This window comes from Ambystoma mexicanum, chromosome 13 (genome assembly GCF_040938575.1).
Source record: "Ambystoma mexicanum isolate Mex_15411 chromosome 13, UKY_AmexF1_1, whole genome shotgun sequence".
NCBI classification, from domain to species: domain Eukaryota; kingdom Metazoa; phylum Chordata; class Amphibia; order Caudata; family Ambystomatidae; genus Ambystoma; species Ambystoma mexicanum.
The window spans coordinates 347,724,047-347,740,396 of record NC_090938.1 but is presented as its reverse complement, the minus strand read 5'-3'; the positions used below and the strand labels follow the sequence as shown (position 1 = coordinate 347,740,396).

Sequence of the window (16,350 nt, the reverse complement as noted above, 5' to 3'; positions counted from 1 at the left end):
ATCAGTGTCATCCGCCGAGTTGTGGGATTCGACTAAGACTTTACAAGCAGCATGTTAAAAAAGTAACTTCCATGTTAAATAGTAAAGACGATAGGCAGGAGCTCTGCATCACGCAGAAGTTGGCCTTAGCAGCGAGTGAATTAAACTCTTTGAATGTGACATAGGACAGTGTGACGAATCGAGGCATTCCCCCTACGGTTGGTGGTAAGCGGGCCCTCACAGGGAGAGACTCCACTCTTAGGTATAATGACTCCCTTTCCAGTGAGGAACTCCCTTCTCATTATACTCCAAAAACCAATACCACATCATTAATTGACAGACCACTAGATTCCTCTTACATAGGTTATTGTGATATAATGACAGAGAAAAAGTATCATCAGCTTGTTTCTGTGAAGAGTAAGAACCCGTCTGTCAATCACTGAGATGAAGAAGCCATGAAGACTTAGGATTGGGGTTGAAAGACCGAATTAGAAAGGTTCGAGGGAGAAAAGACTGAAGATAATTTTTTCGAAATAACCTACAGTCTTTTCTCCCCTGAAAATGTCCGACTTGGCCAAACCCTTGCCCACACCCCTGCCCATACCCCAAAACCCAACACACCCCCATCACCCCCCTACTTACCTTGTGTCCCAGCAATGCCTGTTCCCTTTCACTTCTGTGATCGGGAACCGGCGCTGCAGGGTGCTTTCCTTTTTTTTCCCCTTCGGGACAGCTGTGGGGGACACCCCCACTCACAATATAGTGAGCTGGGGTATTGATATTTTATTTGTATCACGCTCGTACACAAGTGTTTCAGAGCACGACAAGGCAACGAAGGGGAACAAGGGAGAACAAATACAACTATCTTGAGAACGCGCAGGTGCATGAGAGAGGGAAAGGGGAAAAATGCATGTAGGTGGGGGAGAAGTGGAAAGTGCGGCACAAAGGAAAAATTGATAAATAATGAAAATAAATAAATAATAAAGGCAACAAACAGTGGTAGTGCAGCCAGCAAGTGGCAAGTGCTGGATTTAAGGCAGTAGACAGGGTCTGATAAGTGCAGGAAGAAAAAAAAGGGGGGCTGTATGGGTACAGATACAGACCCCAGTGCAAGGGGTGGCCTGGAGGCAGTGCGGGTGGGTGGCAGGGTGAGCAGTTACCAGGGCCCGGAAGACAGTGGGTAGGCCAGGTGCACGGTGCCAAGAGAGAACAGATTAGCAGGGGACAGGAGGTGCGAAGGCAGAAGAGGAAGGTCTGGTCTAGAGGTGCTTAAGGAACCAGAGATGGTTCTCCTCAAGTTTCAGAGTGGCAGGGAGGCTGTTCCAGAGGGAGGCAGAGATCTACCCCCAGCTTGTTTCTTTGAATAATGACCCTGAGGGAGTTCGAGGTAGAGGAGCGAAGAGCTCAAGAGGGGAGGTATTTGCAAAGGGATAGCTCAAGGTATTTTGGACACAGACCCCAAAGCCTTGTGGACAATGCAGAGGGTTTGGAATGTAATTCGTGCATCCACTGGGAGCCAATGGGGAGTTTTCTAGGGCCAGAGAGATACGATCCTAGAGCTTGACGCCAAGGAAAAGACTTGCAGTCCTGTTCTGGATTTTTTGCAAAGGGCGGAGAGTAGAGGCAGGTGGATTTAGAAAGAGGCTGTTACAATAGTCCAGCCTAGAGAGAACCAGGGCTTGGGAGACAGTGAGATTCTGGGGGAAGGAGAGGAAATGCAGAATGCCTCTGAGGAGGTGCAGTAGGAAGTTTGAATTTTTAGGGACATCAGAGATGTGGGCAGAGAAGGAAAGTGTGGAGTCAAAGATGACCCTGAGGTTCTTGGCCCCGCAGGAGGGTTAGGAGGAGGGCCAAGAGAAGCAAGCCAGAGAGGGAGGGGGAAAGGAGGGTGAAGGTGTGCCGATGAGGAGGATCTCTGTCTTGTTGGCATTCAGGCAAAGATCATTGGCGGCACACCAATCTTGAATTGCAGTTAGGCAGTCAGAGATGAGAGAAGGAGAGGAGGTGGCAGAGGGAAGCCAGAAAAGGAGTGGATATCAGCATAGCACTGGAAATTGGAGCAGAAAATGGCAATGCAATGGGCAAGAGTTGCCAGGTATTGGTTGAAAGGCCAGGGCGAGAGGTTAGCCCACTGGGGAACACCACAGGTAGAAAGGGAGATATATGATAGGAAGGACCCAATTTGTACCTGGGAGGGTCGATCTGTGAGGAAAGAGGTCAACAGGCAAGATCCTGATCAGTGATAACGGAGACGGTTGAGCAGGATGGTATTGTTGACCGTAACAAAGGCAGAAGAGAGATCGAGTAGGATGAGGACAGAGGGAATGTTACGATATGATTGGTTATTTACAACGCGCTTAATACCCAGAGGTTTCTAAGCGCGGACCTGGGGACCGAACCTCTGTTGCTCCTTGACATCTGGCTTCCAAGGCAAGTACGTTGCCCCTAAGCTATCCTCAATGTTACAGTCAAGATTGGAGAGCAGGTCTTCACAGATGTTCAGGAGAGCAGTTTCCATACTTCTCGCAGCTCTAAAGCCAGACATGGTCGTGGAGGCAGCCAACAGAATCAGAAAGAAGGTTAAGTTGAGAGATGGCCAGCTTTTCCAGGAGTTTGGCCAGAAAAGGAGTAATGGAAATTGGGCTATAGTTAGCCAGACAAGAAGGATCAGCTGTGGGTTTCTTGAGAAGAGGATGCACAAGGGAATGCTTCAGAGGGGAGGGGAAGGCTCCTGAGGCAAAAGAGGAGTTGCAGAAATCAGCAAGGGCCGGGGCAAGGGTATCAATGTGGTCCTTGATGGTTTTAGAGGAACAGGGATGAGCCTGCTTTGACGAGGCTTTCATAGATCGGACTTGTCTAGCGACCTCGTCAGGGGAAGAAAGAAGAAAGGAGGAGAAAGAGGGTGGGGGGTGGCTGAAGGAGGGTCAGTATGCTCAGAAGGAGAGGGGAGAGGAGGGAAAGGGGAGGACAGGGTGTCCCCTGCAGCCCTTGTTTTTATTATTTTTCTTTTTTTTTGGGTTGGCTGCGGGGGACACCTCCATAACCTCTGCTCACAATTTAGTGAGCAAGGGTGCGGGGGACACCCCTGAAGCCCCCAGCACCGAATGTGTTATTTGGTTGAAAGTTTCAGCCATTCGGGATTTTTGAACTGCCAAAATCGACCAAATCACACATTCACTGATTTTTAATCGGTCTTTCTGGATGATGATAAACGTGGCCCAAACACAAGGTAAGGACTTTCCTGAGAAGCCAGGAAAGCCTCAGCACTGTGTAATAAAAAGAGGAGGGCCAGGAGAACAAGGCAGTGAGACCGGGAGATTCAAACCGGCTAGATCGAGGAGGCTGGGAGACTGGGGAAATTGCCGTTTTGCACGCAAGGGAAGAGCTGGCAAGGGGAGGTACCAGGGGGAAGCCTGTCAAAGTCCCAGGTGGGACACGCAAGCAGGGACCGAGTGGAGCCCTAACATTGGCGTGACGGAGAGGGCAGATGCCAGAGACTGACCTGTCCAAGGAACGAGAACCCGAGTAGAGAACCGATGCAGAAAGATGGTGGCCTGGAAGGGAAACTGTTGAAAAACCCTTTCATCAGGGATACCACCGTCAGACACCTAAGCGTGTTGGAAGGGTGGCCAGAGAAAAGCCAGGGAATAGTTTGGAGTCAAACACGAAAAGGAAAGGGAACACTGACCCAGTGACCTAGACCCCCTTATACTGCAGGTAACTAGGAGAGCAGGAGACAGGGGAACAAAGTGCAAATGTAAAAAGGAGCAGAGGTATTGTACCCTATAAACAAACAAAATAGAATGACTGGAAAGAGCCTTCTCGTCCCAGTGAGCGGTACCACAACCAGAAGGGGAGAATTATTCAAGAGTTCATCATACTCGTCCCAGTGAATGGCAAGACCACCAGAAACGTGAGGCACATTCAGGGACTTATTGTCCCAGTGCATGGCAAAATCAAAAGAGGAACAAGAACCTACATATCTCAGTGTGGATCATTTCTGATCATTGCTAAATATACGATCTTAAGGAGAATGTATCCATAAGTGGTCTTTTGGACATAAGACCAGCTTTCGATATGCTAATTCATTCATTATATTCTGCTAATAAGGCCAGAGTGAGATATGGGTTGGGGGGAGATCAGGCCCAGGAGTTTGGAGTAAATGTTGGTGTAAGGCAAGGCTGTGGATTACTTCTACATTTGTGTATTTTTTATGTTTTGATACTATTATCATGGTCATTTTGCATGAAGTATTTTGTCATTTTATAACAATTGTATTTGGAACTTGAAGGTTAAAACCAAATAAAAGTTTGACTGTATAAGCAGAACTACTTTAATTTTGATGAGACAATACTGTCTTGTTATTAGAAGTATGAGCATAGGTGTCAAAAAAGTGATAGACGTGGAGTCTGAAATCTCCTCTTTTACTCCTCAGTGTAACCGATACAGATTGGTATGATGTAGATTAGTATGATGTACACAAAACATCTGACAATGAGACTCATACAGAATTTACAGTCCTTCAAATATCCTTGCAGATTTTCATATAGATTGTGAATGCTCTAGCATAAGGCTCATTTGCCTGTACTTCGAAAAGTGAGTGATATATGGTTCTTCAAATATGCTGAGTGAACACTCAATGCTACTTTTTGGTATTCGGTATCTATGCTCCTATAACCTAGATCAAGACCCGATAGACCTATGGTTCTCTACTTGCAAGCCACCCGCCCTCATCACCCCAATACCAACGATTTTCCTTACCCTCAACATTCACATCGCACCATTGCAAAGCACCAATTCATGTTCAGAAACACCTTAAACGTCAACGAGATTCAGGGAAATAGTATTTTCCTCCTATCAGGCATAAACATGATGTACATTGTTTACATTTGCTATGGTATTTGTAAACACATTGACCCTATCAAATTTTCATATTTTACTTTAGCTGTAGCTTGAGAAAATGAAAGTTCCATTTGGTGAAACCAAAGATTTGGCTTAAGAAGCACACGGCAAACGCCCTACCATACCACAGAAAGAAGGGGAGCATCTTCATCAACACAAGCAGAAAAATTGTTCCAATTCAAACTGGTTAGCAGGAAAACAGTAAAGAATAGCAGTGCCTACAATGCTACGAGGCCACCCAGTTGCAGAATTACACTAAAAAGTGCACCAAATGTGGTTGTGTGAAAATGTGCGTTCCTGGGCATATAGTGAAGAGCTTTACTTGACAACTTTGAAAAGCAGCAGCTGGACCTGCCAAAAGGTAGGAGGTTAGCCACATGCTAGGGAAAGGAGAGAGCCAGTATATATTAGTAGTATGACTCGAAATCCCCAAAGGATATACCACACCATGAGAGTCTGCTGCAGCAAAAGAATCACTTACAGCAAATTCCTCCCGCTCTGCTTTTCTGCGCACTTGTCCTTTCCACAGTGGTGCGGGTCTCCCATCTGCAAAGAAAAAAAACAATTTCTTCACCCAGAACAACATAAATATTAGCCAGCTAATCTGTTAAAATATGAAGGCTTTGTACAAAAAAGCCTGCAAGTGTCGATATAGCAAATAATACAATTTAGTAATTTTTCATAATGGCCCAACATTTCAAGTAATTGCAGTTGTAATTCATCATATGCAAATTCCTCTCACACGGTATTGCAAAATACTGGCAAAATGATTGGCATTTGCTATTAGGTGGGCAGCAACCTCAGCTCACGAGGCGCTGAAGGTTTAATGGTGATGGCCCATTTCTTTAGCTACTAAGAATTACTTTAAATGGGAGGGCAGCCAGGGTCTGGGGAGCGATGTTCCCTATCGCAGACTTTTCGTTAGGCAAGATGCATTCGATATATCAGGTTTACCCCAAGATCATTTTACCCACCTACAAAGGACCAGTCAGGAAGATCAGTGAGGGGTCCGTATTCAGTGCCAGCAGCGGGAAGACCGTGCCTAGAAGAAGGAATACAACATATTATTCCATACTAATACACCGTGATAAGGATCTTGGGGGTTTATAGTCATTTGGTCGGAAAAAAAAAGTCGAACATCATAATGTCGAAAAAAAAATGTCGAAAAAAAGTCGCATTTTTTTTCGAAATGGGGGGTTCCCCAACCCCCTTTTTTAAATGTAATCTACCAATTTTTTATACTTACCAAACCCAAAAAATACATCTAAATAAAAAAATAGATTCGACTTTTTTTTTTCCGACATTTTTTTTTTACTTTTTTGTCATTCGACTTTTTATTTTCGACATTATGACTGCACACCGATCTTGGGATGCAGGCAAAAGATCAGAGCTGTAGAGAGGCCGTTGTCCTTGAACATGGGAAATACAAAGATTCTATCTGCGATCTACAATGGCAGAACATAAAGGACTAGGGATCCAGAGGGCAAGAACAAAAGGGAGGGTTTAAACCTAGAGAGGCAGGAATGTGAGGGTCTAGAATATATAAAAGTAGAAGATACAGGGCCTGTGAACTTGACAGGGTGTACAGAAAGGTCAGAGATTCAATGGAATAGGAAACGGAGGACCTTACATCTAGGGAGAAAGGATGCTAGATGATTGGGAGCTTATGATCCAGAGGCAGGACTCACAGGGCGTGACATCTAGAAAGGAAGTAAAAAGTCAGTCCAGGAACAGCAGAACAGGATAGAGGTTTGGTGATCTAGATAGGAAGAAGAAAAAAAGGATGGGCAGGATTCAGAGAGACAGCTGATGGAAAGCTTTGGAATATGTGAGGCAGGAACAAAAGGCCTGTGATCTAAAGAGACAGTATTGAGTGGACCCAAGAATAAAGGGAGAAGGACTGTGATCTAGAGAAGCTGAAAATAGTGAATGCAAGCACAAAACGATCCCGACGATAGAGCAGATGGAATCTAGACAGAAAAGAGGGAGTGAGTTTGGGATCTAAACAGATACAAGCATGAGGGTAGGGAGAAAAAATACATTTCTCAGTAGTTCTAGACAAACAAGGCATAGAGGACTCAATCCAGTGAGGCAAGAGGTAAAGTGGTAGGGAGTTGCGAGATCCCAAAGATCCTGAAAGCATTGCTCACTTTATCCTCCACTCTTGGCCAGCTCGACTCACAACGCTGCAGCAGATAGTTCTCACTGAAAGTGTGCTGCCGATCTGCAAACCTGAGAAACAGAAGGGGAGAATCACTGGTTAGGGGGGTGGCAATAAAGACCAGGTACTGGAAATTGTAGTCACTGATGGCATGATTGACTTCAATCAGGATACACTGCTACTGAAAAAGAGCGCTCGGAAATGACAAAAGCATATGTAATGACATGACAATGCAATAAGGACAAGATTTTCCCCAATAAAGACAGTAGAAAGAAAATGCGAGACCCCAGGTCCCTTTGCTTATATAGGACACGGTCCATGTAGAGACATGAATCTCTTCAACGAGGACCGAAAATCCAGGCATGTTATGATTTAAAAATGTTGGCCCTAATAAAAAAAGATGTATTAGCATTTTTTTTTTTTTTTTTAAATGTTCTGATGGAAAATATGTTTCTCCAGCATGGGGTCTGGCATGGATTCACATGCTCATGAATATTCCCCGTCGTCAGGCTGGGAATCCTCGGTAAAGAAAACAATTCAGTTTCAGTTTCGTTTCTGAACGGTCTTTCTACTAATAACCAACCACTGGTCTCTGGGTCATACTGCCCCCAGCCAATGACTGCCCTCTACCTAAGCCCTTCCTCTGGCAGCCAACTTCAGATTTTTACCACACGTTCAAGTGTTGGGAGTCCTCGTGCTATAGCTCTCGACTTTTGACTGCGTTTTGCCTTTTTTCTAAGAGTTTTCTCTTCTTTTTCGGTCAATTCGAGCCTCAAGCTCCACCGATTCTTCTTCCGATCAACGGGGACCCATTTCGGAATTTTTCTATGCCCCTCAAGCGCGGATTTTCATTGAGTTTGTCTTCTTGGAGGATCCGGAAGATCTTTGAGGCCTACCCCGTGTGGACATGGCCCAGGACAAAGGAGACAAGGCCTACTATATCCAAACTGTTTAGGAACTGCCCGGGATGTGGATTGCAGAATGTCTAAGGAGGAGGAGCACTCCCGGTGCCTCTACTGCCTTCACGCCGACAAATCGCACGTGGAGGAGGACTGTGCGTTCTGCAAGAACATGTCCGTCCAGCCCATGAAGGACTGTCGTAAACGACTCGCTGACTGGCTGGAGGCGAAGAGCCCAGCAGCAGGTGAGGAGAAGTCCGAGCGGTCTTCTAAGACCTTTGAGGGTGCTCCGGCAACCCTACAAAAGGCAAAGCACTGCAAGTCCCCGGGCACCGGGAGCACCGTTGGTTCAGGCTCCTCCGCTGCCAGGCAGGGCGCGATGTCCCTGACGCCATCAATCACGAGCCAACGGGCAGGCTCGGGGAAAAGGAAGTTGGAAAAGCCGGGTAAGCTTTGGGAGAAGCCCCGGTCGATCCCGACAGAGAAAGCCAAGAGGGGGGGGCGAGGCGGTGACCCTCCCCCTAAGGTGAAGGCCCCAGACGCGGGCAAGGTCGTGAGGGCCCCGATTCCTTCAATCAAGGCCTTTGCCGGGTGAGTCGTGGAGGAGCTGATGAAGCCTGTGGAGGCTATCCCAGTGTAACCGAATCCTGGGCCTAGAGTTTCCCTACCACCCCGGAGGAAATCATCTTTTCAGCCCATCGAGAAGACCCCTGTGAAAACCCGGGATGACAAAGAGGGGGGGGGGGCGGTAGCCATAACGGACACAGATACCACCTCTGAAGATGAGCTGGTTGGCGTCACAAAGATCCTGGACAAGAGGTTTGAGGAAGTCCGGTCCTACGGGAGGGATACCGACGAGGCGGACGTAGAGAGCAACGGTGTAGCCGACAAGGAACCGCGGGCCGTTGAGGAGACGGAGGATCCCACGCCCAAGCCCTTGCTCCAGTCGCAACCGATGCCTACGCCACAGGACAACACAGGAGCGATCTAGATGGCCATCCAGACCCTGTGTATGGAGATAAGGACCAGGTTGCCCTTACTCCCAATGGACAATCCAGCAGTGCCTGGTCTGTCGTGGAGCCCGCCGAGCAAGCGGAGGTGAATCCACCCACCCCCTCCTTTCCCACCTTCACCCCCTTCCCCTCTGCCGAGGGATGAGATGGGAACGGAGACGGCGACGATGGGGACGGACGACGACGGTGGTGACGACGGGACGGATCTCCCATCTCTCCCTGCCCGGGCCTCCCCTCCAGACGAAATTGGAAGCTCCTTTCATGCCATGATAGCCAGGGTATCGGAGCTTTTCCAAGTTTTGTCTCGAAGAGCAGAAGGAAGGTTTCCTCTACCAACGACGGGAGGCCAAGAGGAAGACAGTCCTCTCAGTCCCGTTACTAGACGACATCTGGGACGAGGGACTATTGCTGCTCAAGAACCCGTCCATGGCTCCTGCGAAGAGGGACCGGTATGAGAAGTACCGGGTTCCAGATTCCGCCCCGATGTGCCTCAGAGCTCAGCCGTCCCCGGATTCAGTGGTCTCTGCGGCGACAGGATGATGCTCGTCGCACCGGCATGGCCGAGGCAGATCTGGTTCACAGACTTTCTGGACATGTCAGCATTCCCCCCCCAGTCAAACTGCCGACAGACGTGGATCTTCTCGCCAGGGAAGGAGGTGCCATCCTACATCACGACCCGGGATCGATGAACCTGCAGGCCTGGCTCCTGCAGCACTAGAATTTGGAGGGTATAATATCCCAGCGAACTGCAAGGAGGTGCTGGCAAAGGCCAGGCCGTCCTCGACTCTTAGGTGCTATGGACACAAGTGGAAGAGGTTCTCTGTCTGGTGCCGTGCACAGAAGATCAACCCTCTGTGGATTACGGCGCCTCAAGTGCTGTCGTAGTTGCTGTCGCTGGCCAAGGCTGGGCTGGCTTACGCCTCCATCAAAATCCATCTGGCGGCTATCTCCTGCTACACTAGAACTCTGGGCGGTCTTCTCTGTGGTCTCATCGCCTGGTGAAGGAGTTCATGAAAGGACTGTTCCGCTCGTTCCTGCCGGTGAAGGCTCCGGCCCCAGCGTAGGAGCTCAACGTGGTGCTGACCAGGCTCATGGGTCCCCCATTCGAGCCCTTGCATTCAACACCGCTGAAGTTCTTATCATGGAAGACAGCATTTCTTGTGGCCATCACCTCCGCACGACGAGTGGGAGAGATCTAGGCCCTATCCTGTAAACCTCCATACCTGGCATTCCACGAGACAAGGGTAGTGCTTCATGCCAAATGTGCCAACGGACTTCCATCTCAACGAGCCCTTGGTGTTACCTGCTTTCTTCCCGTCGCCTTTGTCAGTGACTGAGAGGACTTTGCACTCGCTGGATGTGGCTAGAGCACTGAAGTTCTACGTGGACCGCACAACGAGTTTTCGGAGGACTTGAACTTTGGACCTGTGAACCAAGGGAAGGCCCTCTCGAAGGCTTCCATTTCCACATGGCTCTCTGGCTGCATCATGTACTGTCACTGGTTGCCAAACCGACCGTTGCCCGGCCGTCCGAGAGCCCATTCAACCAGACCAGAGAGATCACTGCTACCACAGCGTTCCTGTCTGGTGTGCCCCTGCTGGACATCTGCAGGGCTGCTATGTGGAGGTCAACGCACACCTTCATAAGATTCTACTGCGTCGACCGGGATTCCAGGGAGGAGTCCAGAGTCGGCCAAGTAGTGCTGGGCAACCTGTTCGCTTGAAGGTGAGCCTGGTGAGGAGGTAAGAGATGCTTAATGTTGAGTTGTTGAAATGCTTAATGTTGAGCCTTGCCACCTCCCGTGGTTGTGCATGTGTGTACTGCTATGTATTCTTGCCCAATGTGGCTCAGGGAGAAGAGGGTGCCCAGCTGAAAGAGGACGAGGAGAACATTTTCTTTGTGTCCAGCATGGGTGTCCTGCACTACAAGAACAGGAGCCAGCCTAGATGACTCTTTCACTGTGACTAGACATCAGTTCCTGTACTGTTAAGACACTGGAGCCTCTTGTCAACGTGATGGCGTGTCCCCCGCAGCTGAACGCTACAAGTTGCGTATATTCATGTTTGGGGGGTCGCAACCTATTCCAATTGATGGGGCCTTTGTGGCTGACGTGGGGCATGGGGGTTCCCGATTAAGAGCACCCTTCTACGTCACAACAGTGAGCAGCAACACCCTGCTAAGCTGCACAGCTGCGGAAGCGCTGGGGATCGTTAGCATTGCATACTCAGTGTATGTGGAAGACATTCAGATGTTGTTGGACAAGTACTCATGCCTGTTTGAGGGGATTGGGCAAATGGCACATTGATTAGTCGATTCAACCAATTGCTCTGAAACATTGATGCGTGCCATTCCACCTGCGGGACTTGGTCGACCCAGAGCTCGACAATCTGGTTAGCCTTGACATCATTGAGAAGGCGGAGGGCCCGACACAGTGGGTGTCCCCAATAGTCATTGCCAGAAAGCCGAAGCAGCCGGACTCAGTCAGGATATGCGTTGACATGCGGCTCCCCAACAAAGCCATCAAGAGGGAGCGACACTTGACGCCCACCATCGATGATATCATCACAGAGCTGCAGGGTGCCCGTTTCTTTTCGAAATTGGACCTAAGGACTGGGTACCGCCAAGTGGTGCTGCACCCCGACTCGTGTACATCACCACATTCACCACCCATCGTGGGTTGTACCGCTACAAGAGACTGAGCTTTGGGGTGTCCTCCGCAGCTGAGGTGTTTCATATCATCATCGGTGGGGCCCTCACTGACCTGGATGGCATCCTCAACATAGGTGATGACATTTTAGTCTTTGCCAAGTCGGAGGCAGAGCACCTGAACAAGCTGACCAAGACGTTCGAGCAGCTCCAGTCGCTTGGTTTAACCCTACACCGCGACAAGTGTGAGTTCCTCAAAACCACCATCGAGTTCTTTGGGTTCGTGTTTAAGGAAGGGGGTGTGTCATCTGACCCCAGAAGGGTAAAAGACATAATGGAAGCCCGACCGCCAGAGAATGTATCGGAAGTGCAGAGTTTTCTCGGCATGGTCACCTACTGAGGCCAATTCAATAAGAACTTGGCCTCGTGGTCGGAGCCCTTGCAAACCCTCACTAAGAAGGATGTCACCTGGCAGTGGGGGCCGCTGGAGCAGGCTGCATTTGAAGACATTAAGAGTGCCTTGACAGCTGAAGACACCATGGCTTTCTTTGACCCGCCCTACAGTCCGAGATTGTGGTGGTCGCCAGCCCGTTCGGCCTGGGGACGGTGCTAACCCAAGTGTACGCCTATCTGGGTGCCTGTCCGGTGGAGTACGCCAGTAAGGCCCTCTCGGAAACCGAACAGCGATACTCCTAGATTGAGCAGGAAGCCTTGGCAGTCCTATGGGGCTGTCGACACTTCAGGCTGTACGTCCTGGGGAGACCAGTGACGGTGGTCACTGACCATAAGCCCCTGCTGCCCATCCTGGCAGGCTCATCCTCAAAGCCACCAACGAGGATCGAGCGGTGGATGTTGGCGCTATTGGAGTATGGGGTCTCATTTGTGTACCGGCCTGGGAGCAACAATGCAGCGGATTATCTCTCTTACCATCCAAGAGGGGCGCCGGAAGGACCGCTTGACCGCTGTGCGGAGGAGGCGGATGCGCACGTTCAACTGGTGGTGGAGGCAGCGACTCCCAACTCTGTGCCACTGAGTGACCTGGAACAGGCGGCTGCACAAGATGAATGCTTCCTCATCCTGAAGTCGGCAATTCAACAAGGGTCATGGAAGGCGGTGCTGGACACTCTTGCCCTGCGGATGCAGGAGGCCAAGGTCACCCTGGAACAGCTATGGAAGGTGAGATATGAGCTAACGTTCTCGGAGGCTGTCCTTCTACTCAGGGGCAACCGGATTGTGGTCCTGCGGGTGAAAATACAGCAGGTGATCGAGCTGGCACATCAGGGACACCAGGGCGCGGCCAAAATAAAGGCCCGGCTGCGCCAGGTGGTCTGGTTTCCAGAGTTGGAGAGGCAGGTGGAAGAGTTTGTCGCGGCATGTGTGTGGTGCCAGGCGGCGTCACCAGCCCAAAGGGAGCCTGCCATAGAGACAATGCCACATGCCACAAGACCGTGGGAGGTGGTCCATGCAGACTTTGGCTCCACAACCCAGGGCAAGCATTACTTGGTCGTTGTGGACGAGTGGTCCAGGTATCCGGAGGCGGAGTTAATTGAGTCTGTGGCATTTGAGAACGTGGTGGTGGCAGTCGAGAAAATCTTTGCCACTCATGGGTTGCCCAAGGTCCTGTGCTCGGACAACGGAGCACCCTTCCAAGGTGAGGGATTCGCCAAGCTTATGGAGGACGGTGGAATCCACCACAGGAAGGTCCCTCTATTGTGGCCCAGGGCAAATGGCGAGGCGGAGCGAATGATGAGGACCCTCAGTAAGGTGTCCCGCATCGCACAGGGACAAGGCCAGTGTTTGAAAAGGGCCCTGTATCAGTTTCTGAGTGAATATCGGGCTACCCCGCACACACCCAAGGGGCTGGCGCCTACAGAAGCTCTGTTCACACGGTGCCCAAGAGGACGGTTACCCAAGATGGGGGAGTGGGAGATGGCTGTGATTGATGATCAACAGGTGGAAAGGGACAGGAGGCAAAGAACGGAACAGGAGAACCTTCGGAGGGGACTCAGGCCTCAGCAGATCGTTCTCAGTGATGAGGTGCTGGTAAGGAACCGGCACCCTCACGGGAAGTTGTCGTTGAAATATGAGCCGGGGCCGATGGATGTGGTGGCTGTGAAGGGGTTGATGGTGACGGCCTCTGATGGAACTGCGTCTATCACTTGCAACGCCAGCTCCTTCAAGAGCCTGGGGGAGCCTAGGGCGGAGGCGGTCCAAAGCCGGTATATGATGGAAGTTCCAGGTGAGGGCAGGGGTGTGGCTTCACCTCCAAGCTCTCTGGCTCGAGAGAGTACCAGCGAGGGAGTCCTTATCCGAGAGGTTGGAAGGAGGTAAGCCCTGAAGACAGGGTGAGGGAAACCTGCTCACCTCACTATGTGCTGGAGTCCTGAACTCGGAGCAACATCCAGGGGTCCGACAGGAGCAACATCCAGGGGTCCGACAGTAGGTGCAGGGGTCCGGGGTGGTTGCTATTAAAGGGGTTTGTGAGTTTTGGTTTGCAGTGTGTTATGTGATTTGAGTAAAGTAGTGTTCATTTGTTCGTGGTTGTTGAAGTGTTTAATTACACGCAGGGAGACGTGATTTATAGGCAAGCTATTTATTTACATTAATAGCTAAGTGAAAGTGAATTGGCCCCACCGACCGTGGAAAGCAACTGACAATGAGACGCATTTGAAACTCGCATTCCAAACATAGGTCTTTATGTTCTATTCACCCTTCCATCACGGGAGCTCGCGAAGGGTCCCGTGATGAAATGATGAAAGGACATTACACATCTCCCTTCCTTAGTCTATTGTTGTTTATGGAACACAGTCTAGTAGGCTTCTTCTACATCTCCCTTCCTTAGTCTCTTGCCGTTCATGGAATACAGTCTAGTAGGCTTCTTCTGTATCCTCAGTAATATCAGACAAAATCCTTCATGCGGTTTGGTTTGCGGATCACTCTCCCTGTTCTTGACATATGCAGAGGATCTGGTTTAGATGTTGGCAAGGAAATTTTTGACATTACATTTCTATTCAACCTAGATCTCACATGCTGAACATTCCTTTTCATTCTTTCATTGTCACCCCTACTGAGTTGCTCCTTGTGTTCCATTTCACCAGTATTTACATCCTTACTTGACTCCATCACACATACTCTCTCCATATTCCAGACTCTACCATCTTGCACTCTCACCGCATGTCTAAAAACCTCAATCACACTCACTGGTTTGGACCATTTGCAGGGTCCATCTCTTAGTACAGGGGTAGTTTAATTCTCACCAGACCCCCCACTCTGGGAACCTTGTTTCTTTTCCTTTTGCTCATTAGACTATCGTGAGCTGCCTTGTTCCTCAGCTGGATTTTCCTAATACTCTCTACTGCCTCTCCAAAATCTTTTCTTACTATGGTCTCCCTCTCCAACCAAGATGGTGTCAATTTGGTGTTTGCTCTGCGCCCTCTACTTAACTCAAAAGGTGATAGACCAGTAGTACTATGGGGAGTAAAACGGTAAGCAATTATTTTCCTTTTCACCGCTTCTTCCCAGTTGAGCCCATTTGACCAAGCCCACCGAATAGCATCCTTGAGCACCTTATTGAATCTCTCAACCACCCCATTGGTTTGTGGGTGGTATATTGCACTCGTTTTGTGCACAATGGAATTACTGGTACAGAACATTTCCATCTCTTTTGACCTGAATTGGACACCATTATCAGTTAATATGCTTCTTGGGAAACCCTCTCTAGTGCATATCTCTGACAAAAAATCTATCACTATTTTAGCACTCATATGAGGTTTGATTAAAACTTCTACCCATCTGGTCAGAAGGTCAATGACCACCAAGCAAAATTGTTGTTTACCATCACAATGAATAGGCCCTAGTATGTCCATGCCTACTTCATCCCATACTTTCCCTGGAATATTCGTTATCACCATAGGGTAATTCGCACTCACACACGCCCTGTCACTCTGATTACAAAGGATACATTCTCTGATGGTTCTCTCGATTTGCAGGTCACATCCTGGCCACCAGAAATCATCGCGTATTTTCTGTTTAGTCTTCACAATTCCTTGATGGCCTTCGTGGCCCAGATCGATGATTCTTTGTCTTAGACATGTAGGTGGAATTATTCGATCTCCTCTCATAATTCTGTCACTCGCTACGTTGAGTTCATCTGCAACTCTCCAGTATTCGATGAGACCGGACCCTTCAAACATAACTTTCTTTAAACTTCCATTGCTTCGTATAATTTGTTTCAACTGTTTTATGCTATCATCTTGTCTCTCCGCTTCTTCCCACTCAGTTTTGGATATGGAAAGCGCTTCAACGTTCAAAACAACTTCAGGATTGTTTTCACTTTCATTGTCTACTTCAGAATTGTTGGTAAGTCGCGATAGACAATCAGCGGCACGATTCTTCACTCCCGGTACATATCGTACTGTACAGTTGTACTCTTGCAGAAGTACAACCCATCTTTTAATTCTGTTAGATACATTGTCCAAACCTTTATTCATAATGACATGTATCAATGGTTTGTGGTCAGTGCGAATCTCCACCTCCACTCCCCAGATGAAATTCCTGAACTTTTCTGTTGCCCACTTGATGGCCAGTATTTCCTTTTCTATTGCAGCATACAACCTTTCTGCACCCTTTAACAATCTAGATGCAAACGCGATAAGAACTTCTTTTCCTTCAACTTCTTGTGTGACAACAGCTCCTAACCCTAGGTTGCTTGCATCTGTTGTTATTATAGTCTTCCTCCCACTCTTGAAAT

The 16,350-nt window shown here is 49.0% G+C and overlaps 1 protein-coding gene across 1 annotated transcript in view; it reads right to left on the bottom strand.

Moving 5' to 3' along the window:
• The window catches only part of MRPL52 (mitochondrial ribosomal protein L52), a 59,758-nt gene that overhangs the window by 38,863 nt on the left and 4,545 nt on the right, over positions 1-16,350 (bottom strand). Inside the window, exons 2-4 of the mRNA XM_069633859.1 lie at positions 7,032-7,113; positions 5,856-5,923; positions 5,363-5,427 (exon numbers count right to left, since the gene is read on the bottom strand). Coding sequence (XP_069489960.1) covers positions 5,363-5,427; positions 5,856-5,923; positions 7,032-7,113 — 215 coding nt within the window. The remainder of the gene's footprint in view (positions 1-5,362; positions 5,428-5,855; positions 5,924-7,031; positions 7,114-16,350) is intronic.